This window comes from Leptidea sinapis, chromosome 22, assembly GCF_905404315.1.
Source record: "Leptidea sinapis chromosome 22, ilLepSina1.1, whole genome shotgun sequence".
Lineage (NCBI taxonomy): Eukaryota > Metazoa > Arthropoda > Insecta > Lepidoptera > Pieridae > Leptidea > Leptidea sinapis.
This window is the reverse complement of record NC_066286.1, coordinates 2,792,317-2,808,518: the sequence shown is the minus strand read 5'-3', so window position 1 is coordinate 2,808,518 and position 16,202 is coordinate 2,792,317. Positions and strand designations below refer to the sequence as shown.

The following is a 16,202-nucleotide window of genomic DNA, read 5'->3' as shown; positions in this document are numbered from 1 at the left end:
TTATCATTGCGTGGCGTTGTATTCGAAGCACGGTCGAAACTCAACTGAATGAAAACTCTGCCTAACATACGCGTAGACAGTGTTATAATACAGACAATTTTAGGGCGTGATTGCATGGCAGGGGGTTATAAGTTATAACTTACAATCAGATGAATAATTCCTGTTCTCGTCACTCTTTTTCATAATAAATATTAGTATATTATGAAACAACAAACCATTGGCTGAGTGTCTACTGAACAAGTTGATCACGAGTTTAATACGCAATTTTTCAACACACTTGCGAGGAAAAATACACTATATCTAAATAAAAATATTATAATTATATTTATAATAAGCCCGGTTAAATTGAAAATGCTCTGTTTACTCTAAGATAATTTGCAGTTAGGTAATAACTTAACTTAGAATGGATATATCTTTTAGGCTCTAGTATTAGCATTATTCACTGTTTTGAGATCAAACCTTATAATTATTGAAGATCATATATAGTAAAAAAATACTGTCATAATAGAATTTAAAACATTTTTATCGACCACTCCGTACCGGTGTCACAACTTGAATGCCTGTATTTGTGGTCAACTGACAAGTGACAACGTCATATTGGTGTTGTCAGTAATAAAATTGATTATTATAAAAATAATGCTAATTAAATAAAATTAACCAATTATTAAAATTTAAATGAATTAAAATTATAAATATGTTGGTAATGCTAACACTAGTGTGTACTTAGTATTATTATACACGTGTGTGTTATGGCCAGTTGTGTTCAATTTATGGCCTTAAATACGATATAATAAGGCTCACTTTATGGGCAAGTGTGTTGAAAATAATATTATAACACACGTTTGTTCTAAACGAAACAAATTAGATATAGAACAAGAATTTAGTGTTGCGTGAACACATAAGGTCGTTAATTGAATGACAACAACAGTTTGAAACTGTCGTGGTAAGTTAGTATAATTGAGTTGTCTCGAGCGTAGAGACATTGTCGGTTACTTTGTGTTTGTTCTGTTATAGAACGTACTTATAATAATAACTGTTATAACAGTGTCGAAGAGAACTTCACCTCAAAATAATAAATAAAATAAAATCCTTATAAAATCACTTTGTTTATTATTTTTGTTGGCGTTTTGTAGGTGTGCGAGTGGGAGGCTCCTATGCACCGGATGCCGGCTAGATTATAAGTAACACAACAGCGCTTATTTCTGCCGTGAAGCAGTAATGAGTAAGCATTATTGTGTTTCGGTCTGAAGGGCACCGACATCTTATGTCTAAGGGTGACGAGCGTAGTTGTAGTGCCGCTTAGAATTTTTAGGTTTTCCAATAATCCTGCGCGGCACTGCATTGTGATGGGCAGGGCGTATCAATTACCATCAGCTGAACGTCCTGCTCGTCTTGTCCCTTATTTTTCATAAAATATACCCTTTTTTGAATAAAAATATTTGAATTTGAAAGAATAAATAATTTTATCATAAATATATTTACTCTGAATTTCACAATAATATGTATATAATTATGATTATACATAAAAAACGGATATCATATTATGTATTAGTACTGTTATTTTCGAACAAGATGTGTCGTAACACGAAGGCTTGTGTTTTGGCCAACCGCCAATATTTCCGGTCCGGAAATTTACTTTTAAGGAAATTGTCGCGACAGATTAGGTACGAGAAAATAATATGAAACGGGCACAAGGAGCATGTGAATACATTTAGAAACATGTTTCAAGGTCAAATAACTTACTCACTTACTGTAACTCTCATAACTTACTTTTTATAAAACAGTTTGACTTTGCTAGGGGAGGTTCAACTACGGACGCAGCTGTTGAGCTAATCGAGAATATACAAATTAAATTTGAAGCAAAACTTATGTAAATTCAAATCCGTGCCTCGGGTTACGTCCCAGTGCTATTACCAACGTAAGCCATAACTTACTCTTACCAACTGTCCGCATAACGCTTTTTTTGAAGGTATCGTCAAGGAAACACCGCAGAAGGAAGCTCATTCCACAGCTTTGTAGTACGTGGAAGAAAGCTCCTTGAAAACGGCACTGTGGAGGACCGCCACACATCCAGATGGTGGGGATGATATTCTAACTTGTGGCGTGTCGTGCGAAGGTGGAATTCGGCGGCAGGAATCAGGTAAATGCGGTAGAAGACACACAATAAAGGAACGTCTCTACGCAACGCCAAGTGATCCAGCCGTTCACAGAGCACTGGGTCCCCGACAATTCGAGCTGCTCTGCGTTGCACGCGGTCAAATGGATTCAGCTGATACTGGGGTGCGCCAGACCAGAGATGACAGCAATACTCCAATGTGTGGCCGGACCTGCGCTTTGTAGAGCGTTAGAATGTGGGCCGGGTTGAAGTATTGCCGTGCTCTATCTTGGTATGTCTTGTTCAACTCTCAGGCTGTGGCTCCATCTACAGGATCTACTTTACAGTTGCATATAATTGGTTGGCAATAATTGTATATTAGGAAATTGGCTTAAGATGTCGGTTCTTCAAATCTATCGATATCGATTTATGGATCATGTTTCTTGGGGACGGTTGGCTTATTGGGGTTCGAGTGCCGTATTGTCCATAAACTTTGATACAAATTAAAATTTGTACACTTATACCCAGAAGTAATGGATACCTCTTAAAAATAAACTGTTTAATCAAGAATATCTTTGATGCCAGAGAGGAATCAGAGAATCTACTTTGGTATCTTCTGTGATTTATCTAAGGCTTTTGATTGAGATCAACATTCAATGCTGGCCAGGAAGGTATGTCACAATAGCGAAAAAAGAACTACTCATAAAGTGTATTATCAATACATGTTTTAAATTTTATTTTCTTTAGTTTGCAATATTTCATCAGGAATTTTATTATTATTCTCATTTCGACACCTAAGACAATGTCTGCGTACGCTTTAGAATATAACCTCTGTTTATACGGTTACAAAATTGCGATTTACTGTTACTCCATATGTTATGGAATAACCTGATAGATTGTTCGGAATTATTGGAATCTATATACCCAAGTGTACCGGACTATACAACCCGTCACACTACCTTGTTTCACGTCCCCCAAGTAACTACAAATTATGTCCAGAACAGTATTTTAAAATGTATGATAAAATTGTATAATAGTGAGTACACAGGTGCTGACATTGTTGCAATGTATAAACAACGCTTTTTACACGAAATCTTAATACTTTTAATTCACACGAAAACTAAAATTATATAACATAGACACGAAAACACTTAATCACCCACACCCTCACTCACCTACACTTATACATACACACATACACACACGCCTCTTACATACTATTATTATTAACGTAGGTACGTAATATTACTAGCATAATAATCATATTAAAGTTTTGTTATTATAATTCTAGACCCTAAATTGGCATATTTGTAAAGATATCTTTAAGATCTTTGTAAGTGTATTGTAATGTTATATAAAGCTGTTGGATTATCAGTAAATAAATAAATAAACACATAAAATAAATAAATAAATAAATAACATTTGACACAGTGCCGCATAAAAGATTAACGTACTTTAGACAATCTAAACGTCAGTTCTTATTTCTAGTATTAAAATGATGTCTTTCACAATTTTTTCAGAGATTTAGGTTTTTCTGTACATAAATAATATTTTCGTAAATGAATTGACATGGCACTGCTATAACATTCATCTCTTTATACAGTTTCCTAGATTCAAGATGACTAAGATTATAAATGTCTTATGTTTCTTAATATTACTTCATTTAATAAGATGTAGTTGACGACATACATATTTACTAACGTGGTTTTCCGTTCATCTACTGACGCTCATTTTTACTGTCGAGATGTAACATTGAGCATACATTATATATATTATAAATGTGAATATAAGTTTGTTTGTTACGGTTTTACGCCGGAGCTACTGAACCGATTTTGATAATATTTGGTACAGCGATAGACTAGAGCCTGGGAAAGTACATAGGCTACATTTTATCCCGGAAAAATACATGGTTCCTGCGGGATTTGTGAAACACTGAAATTAAAAAAATCATGGGGCATTTCTGTTAAAATAATAAGTTAAATAATTGATGTCATAGCACCATATCTTGCAAGTCTTCAATAATTGTATTAATCGTGGCGTGTTTCCTGATCTTCTAAAACATAGTAAAATTACACCAATGTTTAAGTCGGGATGCTCTTCTGACCCGAATAACTATCGTCCTGTGTCGGTTTTGCCGACCCTTTGTAAATTTTTTTAAAATATCAATTTTAAGCCAAATGCTGACTTACTTCAACTCTCATAAGTTACTTCATTTAAAACAATTTGGCTTTACTAGGGGACGTTCAACAACGGATGCAGGTGTTGAGCTAATTAAGAATATTTTGAATGCCAGGGAGGAATCGCAGAATGCACTTGGCATCTTCTGTGATTTATCTAAGGCTTTTGATTATGTTCAACTTTCAACGCTGGTCAGGAATCTATGTCACTATGTCATGAAAGGAATTGCGCTCGATCTTCTGACTTCACATCTAAACAATAGAATTCAGAAGGTCGACGTGAATGACAGGGGATCTCCTGGGACTCGTCTCAGTATGGGGGTACCACAAGGGTCTATTCTTGGACCATTCTTCTTCCTTATCTATATAAATGAGCTTCCTAATCTTATAGAAAAAAACATAAGGTAGTATTGTTTGCGAACGACGCTTCACTGATTTTCAAAGTGAAAAGAAACCGAGCTATATATGATGAAGTCAATGATATTCTATCCGACATCGTGTACTGGTTTAGCGCTAATAACCTATTGTTAAATAGCAAGAAAACGAAATATATAAAATTTACTCTACCAAATATCAAAAATGTAGATGCAAGTGTTTTATTAAACGGAGAGGTCATAAAACCGTTGGAATCTGCTATATTTCTTGGCACAACTCTAGATTCCAAATTACATGCCCCCCCCCCCCCCATATTGAAGGATTGGCGAACAGACTTAGGTCTGCAGCATACGCGGTTAAAAAGAGTAGACAATTAACTGACATAGATACGGCCCGACTAGTATACTTTAGTTATTTCCATAGAATTATGTCCTATGGTATATTGCTATGGAGCAAGAAATACAATATTTGTGCTGCAGAAGAGGGCTATTCGCGATATTTATAACCTAGGTTCTAAAGAATCATTGAGAGCAAAATTCAAAGAAATTAACATCTTGACTGTTGCTTCTTAATATATACTTGATAATATAATGTATGTTCATAGGCACATAAGTGAATTTGCTAGAAACTGTCATAACCATAATGTTAACACCAGAAACAGACATAAACTTATAATGCCTACTACTCGGTAAGTCGTGTTAGTAAGTCTATGGTGGGGCGATGTATACTCTTTTACAACAAGATACCAGAAAATGTTCAAAAGAAAAGTATTACGTTATTTAAAAGAATTGTTAAAAAACGTTTGTGTGGTAAAGGTTACTATAACATAAATGACTTTCTTAATGATACCACTAATTGGGATTTGGGTGACCGCCCACAGGCTATTAAATAATAAGTTTAATTGAACAATATTACTTTTTAAACATATTTTTTCGATGCCCGCTGAGTTTGTTGCGCCCATTTTTCTCAGGTCTGAGGCATTCGTTTTGGAACTGGTGGTAGTTTTTGACTTTTAATAAGTGACGTCACATCCTATTTTGAATAAAAATATTTCAATTTGAATACTACGGAATCCTTCATGGGCGAGCCCGACTCACACTTGGCCGCTTTTTTTTGTCTGTAATAGTTACGCAATAATTATTGCGTAATTAATAGTATTTATATGTAATAGTTAAATGTGACCAGGTAATTACCTGGTCACATTTAACTATTACATCCTGTATATCACTGACAGTGTCCAGAGACAGACCTTATTTTCCAATTCCATCTGCATCATGTTGAAGACTAGTATTTTAATACCGCGCGTCTCGCGAGAAGCTTTATGCACAGTCACTCCATGAAAACAATTACCGTTTGCAGTTTTTCCGAACCGATACGTCTTAGGGAACTTCAAGCCTAGCATACTAACACCTTAAAGGTAATACGCATCTTTTGACTCCTGGTTTTGCGGATGTTACTGAGTGGTTGTCTCATCACTTCCATTATTTAAAAAAAAAACAGTACTAATACAGTCAATTCAATGATAGATATTTTGAAAATTGTTTGAAGTAGTTGTTACTTTGCGGAAATCCATAATTATCCAAATTTTTTGAGTTTTCTTTAGTGTTAATTCCAACTGACTCGCCAAAATTTGGCATAATGGGATACATTTTTTTAAAGTACCGCTCTTTAAAAAAAATTAGTTTGATTTGATTTCTCTAAAGCGTTCGACCTAGTCGACCATAACATTCTTATTGACAGGCTAAAGTATTACGGTTTCGTCGGAAATATTGTTAACTGGTTTGCCTCTTACCTAAGAGACAGACATATGACAGTAGTTTTGGGTGGTTTCGAATCTTCTATTTCTTACACGGCGCGTTCTGGAGTGCCCCAGGGATCCATTCTTGGTCCGGTGCTTTTTAACATATTTATCAATGACATTGTAAACTGCTTTGTTAACTCAGAAATTTTGCTTTACGCCGATGACCTGAAAGCGTTTAGTGCGATCAACTCCTACTTGTTGCAGGATGATTTAAATTGTTTAAGTCGCTGGTGTATTGCTAATATAATGGTAATAAATCATAATAAATGCTATCGTAATTTCGTTTCATAAAAAAGTTCATCCAATTCAATTCGTATATAGTATGCCATATATAGGCCATGATGTTCAAAATGTAAATTATATTAGAGACTTAGGTATTGTTATGATCTGTGATCTTTGATGCTTTCTTACATATGTATGTAAGAAAGCATCAAAGATCACTGGGTTCATTAGGCGTAGCTCCAAAGGCTTTCGGAATTCGAACACTAAATTATTGTTGTTTAACGCTCTTACCAGGAGTATTCTTGAGTATGCTTCAGTTGCCTGGAATCCTCACTATAATACACATTCTATGAGAACTGAACGTATCCAAAAGCGCTTTCTGCACTATGTAAGTTTTGGCGATAAGTTATGTAATATAAATTCTAGCTACTATTCCAGACTCCGACACTATAACTTATTGACTCTGTAAGACCGTAGAAAACTATTAGACCTATGTTTTTACATAGACTTCTCAATGAAGGCTTAGATGCGTCTGACTTACTTTACAAAATATCTGTAAGAATTCCACGACCGTATAGTCGTGTTATAAACTATATGCCTTTCAAAGCTGGCATCTCAAAAATAAACCTAGGGCTCTCAGCACCTATCAATAAGATGTTAACTTTATATAATAGCATAAATAAAGTTCTCGACATTGATATAGTAGGTGATAGTTTTCCTAAATTAAAAAAAAAAGATAACGGACCACTTTCATTCACAATATAGTGACGAAATGGTTTAGTATCTTTTGAGTATTTCGTATTATTTCATTTTATTTGTATTTGGGTTTCTGAAAATCTTATTATTAGGTTTCTTTGATTTTATTTTTAAGTTAGCTCTAATTGTGTATTATCTGTTCATTGTACTAGATTTTGAAAATTTTATTATTAGTTTTTTTTTTTTTTTTTTATCTTAGCTCTAATTTGTGTTATTTGTTCATTGTACTAGATTTATAAAATTTTATTATTAGTGTTTTTTGGTTTTATTTTTATGTTAGCTCTAATTGTGTGTTATTTGTTCATTGTTCTAGAACCAGTTAGTTGACTGTTACAGCTTGTTGGATCTTATAATATCTTGTCCCTCTTCTTTTTCGTTTTTTCTGCTTCTAACTAGTATCTCTTTTGCAAGCTGTGGCAATCTCTAAGCGGGTCTACAATTTAACAATTAATATGTAAGTACCTCATTTTGTTTAGTTTAATAATGATTAATTGTAACCCGTTGATTGTCCTTAATAAATAAATAAAATAAATACATTAACACTAAAGAAAACTCAAAACATTTGGATAATAGATATTTTATTCAAACAAAACAAATCTTATAACCATATTTACAATACTATGACTACATAAAATTAAAACTGTCATTAATTCCAAACGAAATATTTCCCAACATGTGCTGTGGTTGATGCTATTTTCTTTTTACAAGTTGGTAAATAGAATCGGATATCGTGTATGTGTGCGACCGCGCTTAAATAGCTCAACACAATATGATCGTAACGCTTTTGATGCCATTTCAATGATCGTTGAAAATTGGAACGTGGACTTAATTATTTCAACGAGTATGGATTGAGTTTATATGTTTTATAATACTTGTTTTAAAATATGAGATCTAAGACACAACACATACACACGGACGTCAAGAAATTATTATTATTTTAAATGTTATTATTTACTATGTTAATCCGAATAACTGTTATTGAAATATATTTTATTTACCTCACAGACTTATAAGTACACTCAAATTAACCTATAAGTGCGATTTAAAAAAAAATAGGGTTGCACTTCGGGAGTGCCAAATAGAAGTGAAAACTTATTTTGGCGCGTTAGACATTTTTAGATGGGTACTAGGGTAATTGAAACATTAATATTACATTCAATATTCTTTTATGTATCATAATTAACAAATTCGACAACTCTTGTATCATCATCATTATCAATAAAATTATTACAATCTAATATAGAAACTATAGGTTCATTATAACTAAAATAGGAAATAATAAAAATTTATTCAAAAAATATATAATAATAATATATCTACATTTTATTTATCTAGGCGCGTTCGCGGTCTGCTATATGTACATGCATATATGCACATACTATAGTTGCGTCTCGTGACGGTGTCGCGAGTCCAGTGATTTTATCTCATCTAAAAATAAGCGTACCGCGCTAAAAGAATTTTTCAATTCGAAATCAATTTCAGTTTCGAGAAATTATTTCGACATGTCGGGAGTAGATCACTATCTCAACACTACGCTTATGAGACGTGCAATACAAAATACCTCACGAATAGCCGTATTAGATGACTCGTATCTTCATTTTTTGTCTTAAATTCCAGTAAAAAAAAATACTAAGATAACTTATACTTACAAACGTAGTGTTGGGCATCAAGGTCTTGGAAGTTTGGTTGGCCGCAAACATAAGACTGATTCCTCCCCACACGTCACGATATACAAACTCGTCCGCTGTAACAATAACACGTCATTCAATTGTCTATGTTAGTATATACAGCATGTTAGATAATTAAAAGTAAATCTTATTAAGCCGTGCCAAAATCAACCATAGGCAAGTGCCAACCCTAATCACATGTTTCACATATTATTTTAAAAGAACATAATAATAATAAGATGAAATTGTAATAAAGAGAATAATAATTGAAAAGAAAGAAATCTAACAATCGTAGCACTTGTCATAGAATTGATATAAATACTAGCGTATATACAAATAAAATTATTTGTGCGCGATGAGACAATGAGTGCGAGAGACCAACAATACTATAGTAAAATACAACAATATTAGTGAATATGGAAACCGCCATTTTGATTTTTGTTTATAGCTATAAATTTATAGCGGCATTACACATTCTGACAAAACTATTTTAAAGTAGGACATTAAAATTTAATTAAGACCGGATTAAATAACAAAAATACCGACTTTTTATATTATAAGAGAGGAAAATGGGCAAGAGGCTACCGCCCATGGACATTCGCAACACCAGGGGGCAAGAAATACATTGCCGGCCTTTAAGTTGGGAGTATGAGATAATCTTGAAATAATGTAAGTAAGTAAGAGTATAAATAACTTAATAATAATAAATAGATTTTCTCTTTAGTTTTACGTTTCAATTAGAATTATTTTATGCTTTATCCGTTTTTAATTTTTTGGGTCACACATGACTCTATACATGGGACCTTTTTATCCCCTTTAGGGGTATTTTAAAACTGAAAAACACACTCTTTCTTGTTCTGTGGTTAAATTCTCATGGCAGGATTTGTCATGCTCCGTAGATGTGGTGTGACACTTTAGTCGAAAACCAACAATTGATTTAAGTTTTGTTTACAATTTTGTGAGCTTTAAATTGCTGCGCGAATTCCCTATTTATTTTCTGCTTTTTAAGCAGATACAGACATGAAAGTACTATTCAAATAGGTCGGACCGTTTCAGAAATGACCGCTCGTCAGCCTGTAGTGTACCCAGGAAGCTGTGAACGTTATAAAGTTTCATAAAATTGACGCATTGATTCAAACCGAGGCCCACATTCAAATAAATTGCAGTTAGCCTTTGTTTACAACGCATTCGAGCAAAACATATTGAAGCTCACGGAGTGCAATTAGGGTTGTCACTTGTCACATGTTATAATATTTTATGAAAGTTTAAATTGATTTAATATTGTATAATCTATTCTGTTATGACTATTACTAGCTACTGCCCGCGACGTCTTCCACTTGTTGTCACGACCTCTTGTTTATAATTGCTTGTTAATAACAAGCAATTATTATATTCATGCAAAATTAGAATTAAATCTAAGTACTTACATACGTACCAAACAGAGAAAGGGAGAAACAGATAAATTGTATAAACTACTTTAATGAATTTGGTATTGTTGGAACAACACCCATCAAGTGAAAAAATGTAGAATGTTAATTTGTTACGATTTCATTATGTCATGTATAAATAGGTGTTAAGTTACAGCGTCAACGAGTGTTCTACAAATAATACCTAAACAAAAAAAGTAATTAATATATTTTTTTGTCTGTTTTTCTGTTAGTGTCTACTGTCTAGGCAAAACATTAAAACTACTGAATAGATTTAATTAAATTTTTGTTGGTCATAGCGTTTACGCAGACGTCATACTGTCTAGGCAAAACATTAAAACTACTGAATAGATTTAATTAAATTTTTGTTGCTCATAGCGTTTACGCAGACGTCATCGCAGAGAGAGTAGTCTCCTCTCGAGTCTCCCTTAGTCAAAAAGAGCCGAATTTACCCGAACGTGAACCTAACCTTAGAAGTGGGAGAGCCATGCAGTCGTCTTATGACGTAAGCATAATCGGGCCAGACTCGTCCGGGTTAATTACCACACTCGCACAGAATAACGTCGTAAAATAGCGGCCTATGCCGCTATTTTGCATAGGTTAGTGTGGAATACCGGAGGCCATCCACCAGAATATGACATATTTTACCCCAGGAGGGTACCGGCTCTACCAGAGTCGGAGAATTCCTCCCTCTCGGGCCGCCCGTCGTATTCTGGGGAGGGCACGGACCGCGCATGTCCGAGGACAAATGAGGCAGTAATACGGCACCCTGCTCCACGCTTATTGTGGACTTTTGAAACATTAGGGGAATCCACTCCAATTTAAATACCGTCCACCTGGTGGTGGATTTGCCTGCACCTTGAGACGGTGCAGGAAGCCTTGTGTTTTCTGACGGAGACGCAGATATCTCAACCTAGCGATACATCATATTTAATGTACCCCGGGTACAAAGTTTGGCATAATTTTATGCCTCATGCCGGGGTATGTGTGTACGTTAAGGAGAATATCTATCTGTGTAGACTTTGATGACCACGTCCGCATCTAAGCGTGTGGTAACGCAGATACGGATCATCTCATGGGCTGCGTTCAAGTGAAAATTAACGACGTGCTTGCACACATCCCCTCCGCTTAAATCGTAGTCTTGGATAATTTCAACGGGCACAATGCAGACTGGCATGGGTCACGTACCACAGACTACACAGGACGATCTGTACATTATTTTGAATTGGCGTATGGTTTGTCCCAGTAAGTTGAGTCGTGAACGCGGCTCCCGTATGTGGACTACAAAAAACGCGTATCGTACTTGGGTTGAACTGCAATTTTCTAAAGAGGAAATATAACCGTGCCTCCAGATTTTTTTAAGCGGCAAATGGTCCGTGCGAAATCGTAGCACGTTTTCAAATTCAGCGAGCATCTTTGCAGTTACTCGACTGGAACACGCAAATTCTGGACGGTGTTGAAAGCTGCTCTTGGTAACTTCAACCAGCCTTCCATGACACCCTGGCCCATGCGGCAAAAGAGAAAGCAGATCAACTTTGCGCTCTTTTTGCCTCCAACTCGACTCTTGACGACAACGGAAAAGCATTGTATACCTAAACTTTATACATAGTTAGATGCGGATAGGGTACCTGACTATATTTTAACCTCATCACTTTGTTAATTCTTTATAATGTAATCTATAAATTATATATAATTTAAAGAGGCTATTTTTTTGACAACCCTACATGCAACCAGCTCAGTGTTTGTTCAATCGGTTCTGTACTGTATCTAGGTCATGTGCGGAAATATTCAAGAGTTTTTAAATAATACAAAGTTAAAAATATTGTCAAAATATTACAAGATGTGAGCTACTTGAAGTGAAAATTTTTTCACGCGATGTTTAATTTAGGAAGGATACCCGATACCAACATTAAAACTCGCGTCACAGACATAACTGTATATAAAGTTATATTCGTATGTACCAGCTTATTCGTAATAAAATGCTTATCGAAGGTGTTTTTTAAGCCCATCGAACGTTCGATATTTTTTTTTAAATCAATCGTTTGTTAAGCCTTTGATAAATAAATATCGTATACAATGTTACTGTCAATCAAAAGGATTGAGATCGTAAATCAACTGCGATTGAAGATATTACCAATTTATTTTACCTATCTAATACCATAGTATAATAATATACTACACAAAATATTCTCAACTTTCTTTTATTTATTTCCTTTATTCTCAACTTCCCGTGACAGTTGGATCACGTGATTGTTCCAAGACTACGTCATCAGTTACGATGCGGTTCTCAAACTATTTTCGAGTGAAACAACTTCCTATATGTTGTTGGGCGTTGTATATGCTTCTGCAAAATATACAAAACAAATGTGTTAGGAAATTCAAAAGAATTGTTAAAAAACGTTTGTGTGGGAAAGGTTACTATAGCATTAACGATTTTCTCAATGACACCACGGACTGGGAATAAAGCGAACAGCCTCAGGCTCTTTCATTATAAATGTTTATTGTACGATTTCACATTGTAATCCATATTCTTATATTTAAAAAGAAATATAATTAACGTAAGGAATAATTAACAGATACATATATATACTTTTTTTTGCTTATCTGGAAGCTCATAGACAAAATATGTTATTTTCGTTTGCCCTTGTTTGTCCCACCTAGTCTAGGACATCCAGTATATAACTAATATTCTTAATTTATACCATTAATTATATACTTATTTTAATTAAAGCCGTGTTATTAATAAATAATTGAATAAAAATAATAAGAAACTGAAGATTAAATTATTATTATAACACATATTAATATAACGTTGTTATTGAATATTAACGAATATGGCTGTATGGGCTCGAACCTTTTGCCTGTCCAATAGACGAAGAAAAATTAACGAATGTCGCAAACCTCAGACTGAGAACTTTTATTTATTACAAAAGTAGTCTTAAATAAACAAATACACTCGCAGATTGTCAGAAAATATTAGTGAGCAATTTGAAACAATTTTTTTAAACCATTAAATTATAATGGTTAAAAATTGTTTCAATTAACTTGCCGGAAGTACTAACGTTACTTCCGACAGAAAAATATTCTCAGTTACCCCAAGTCACGCCTAAAGAAGTTTTACTTCAAAAATTGAAATTTAGTTTAGTATGAAACGTGCAGTGCATTTGACATCTGTCAATCTATCAATGACTGCACGTTTCATACAAGCACTCTTTTCTTAGAGAGTTTCGCTGGCTGGAATGACCTTTCAGTGTCTTACAATGCACTCTGTGGAATCAACATGTTCACAAAATGCCGGCCCAATTATATTTTAAGGCCATGACTAGGCAAACATAAATTTGTACAAAACGTAATCAAAAGCAAGGCTGCGAATCTAACTATGGTCGGCTAAATTTCTTTTCTAACTAGAAATATACATTCCTGTAATTTCACTTAACCTAGTAGGTACTCAACAGCTTTATTGTACCCGGCATTCATAAATTTATCAAAGGTTTGAAAAAGCAGCGATGCGAACTCTAGGGTCGGCAGATTTCCGGTCTACCCCTGCTTAATTATTCACAGCACTGTATGCCTTTAGCTTCAACTTTCCGGCGCATCGTTAGCTAACGTTAATTGGTACGTTTACCTTAATTGTGAGTGCTACGGTGTGAAGAATACCTTGTTTTGTGAATATTTTATGTTTGAAATAAAATAGAACTGTATGGAATTAGCTAACATCTATATATATATAATGAAAATGATCTTTGTTTGAGGCTCTTTCACGCCTAAACCACTGATCGTATCGACATGAAACTGCCACCATTCGATGCGAAATTTATCCTAGATGGTATATAGCTTACTTTTTTTTATTGCATATGTAATAATATGAATAAAATTTAATTTATTTCCTTTTAAAATTCGCCCAGCGAAGCGCAATCTTCCTAAACTTATTTTTTCATGTGAGAGGTTTCTTTGCACAGGATTTCACCCAGGTTTGTTCCACAGCGGCAGATTTTTCTGTTGAGAAGCATTTTTTTTTTATTTAAGAGAGGCAAACAGGCATGAGAATCACATGATAGGAAGTGCTACGTGCAGTGCGTCATGAGTCCAGAGATGTGCGGATTTGGTCAGACCATCTTATAGGGCTGCGACCACTCGGGCGTCGTTCGTCTACCTTCCCATGAACCATCAGTTGTTCGAGGTTGTGGCCATCTTTTCTGATGATATGTAAATCTAAGATTCTACGGTGGCAGATGAAACAGAGACTGGTTTTTACACCTAGAGTGTGAAGGATGGATTGGTTGGTGCGGAATGCTGTCCAAGGGATTTAAAGCATCTTCCGTCCGAATCCGAAAAGGGGAGAGTTAATGGATCTACTTATTACGCCGATGAAGCTTTATCCCCTTATTCATAATGGTCCGCTAACTTTAAACAGCTGCTAAGGAGTATTTTTTCACATTCTGACTTAGGTCAATAGAAGAAGACAGAGTGAGAATTAGCAATGCTTTAAGTTAGCGCACTATTATGAATAAGGGGGTTAGTATGTCCTATTATTCAATTAACAAGCTATAAACAACAAGCTTTATACACCATATACTTGTTACAAATGTATAATACCTCACGAAAGTGAAGTTCAAAGGTTTGTTCATTGCATTTTATTTTCAAGTTATGACGTAAATATTAATTAACAAAATAACACCAACAACAAGAACAAAGTTAGACAGTTGAGAACAATAATTATTTTGCAGGAAACTTCAAGAATCCGTTCATTTTGTGTAACCAACAAAATATAAATTTTGTTATTAGTTTTTTTCAAAATATACTGTTTCGCGGAAATAAGAGGGACATTTTATGAAAAAAAGCTAGACTTGGATAGAAAATTACAAATTATGAAATTAACTCTTATAAAAATTAAATTTGTAACAAAAGTTATTATTAATTTTTTAACCGCCGTCAAAAAAGGTGGAGGTTCTCAATTCGTCAGTATGTTTTTTTATGTTTGTTACCTCAAAACTTTCGACTGGGTGTACCGATTTTGATAATTCTTTTTTTTTTATTTGATAGCTGGTGCTTTCCGTGTGTATCCACGTAAACACAATCCATTTTAATTTGGTCCAGATCTGACAATAGTATCCATGAGAAAACCGATTTTGATGATTCTTTTTTAATTGGAAAGGATATACTTAAAAGATAGTTTGGTGAGAGTTTGGTTAGGTTCTGATTACGGAATCCATGACAAAGTATCGGAACTCTTCAATTCTTAGGAGTAAATTAACGATACTAGGCCGAATCTTTTTTATGCTATCCGGATATTATTTAAGTCATCTACCATAACATAGTAATTATGGTCAAGTAATAGTCGTAGTCGAATATGATGATCAATGGGACTCATTAGCGACTTGCAGTAAATCTGTGGCAGAATTTCTAACTAATTACATCTGCCTATTTCGACAAAAAAAGGGATAAGTCTGTATAAAACAATTCAAGTATAATTGATAGACAATATTCCTAAAATAATACTAGGATAACATAATGAGTTGGGTGTTCTCGTCGCGTATCATAAAGATCAATTTCGTTCGTTCAACAGGTAAAAGAAAGTTTGAGAGCTCTTGGGGGACGTAAGTGCCATTACCGAGAGTAACAAGTAAAGTATAGGTACCTGGAAAGCCTCTTAGGAACGGTAAATTGATCAAATTTATATTT

At 34.4% G+C, this 16,202-nt stretch overlaps 1 protein-coding gene across 2 annotated transcripts in view; it reads right to left on the bottom strand.

The window, feature by feature from the left end:
• LOC126970970 (inactive dipeptidyl peptidase 10) overlaps nt 1–16,202 on the bottom strand; it is a 193,052-nt gene that overhangs the window by 80,572 nt on the left and 96,278 nt on the right. For both annotated transcript variants that reach the window (XM_050817125.1, XM_050817126.1), the window contains exon 4: nt 9,076–9,170. In XM_050817125.1, the coding sequence (XP_050673082.1) occupies nt 9,076–9,170 (95 nt within the window). The remainder of the gene's footprint in view (nt 1–9,075; nt 9,171–16,202) is intronic.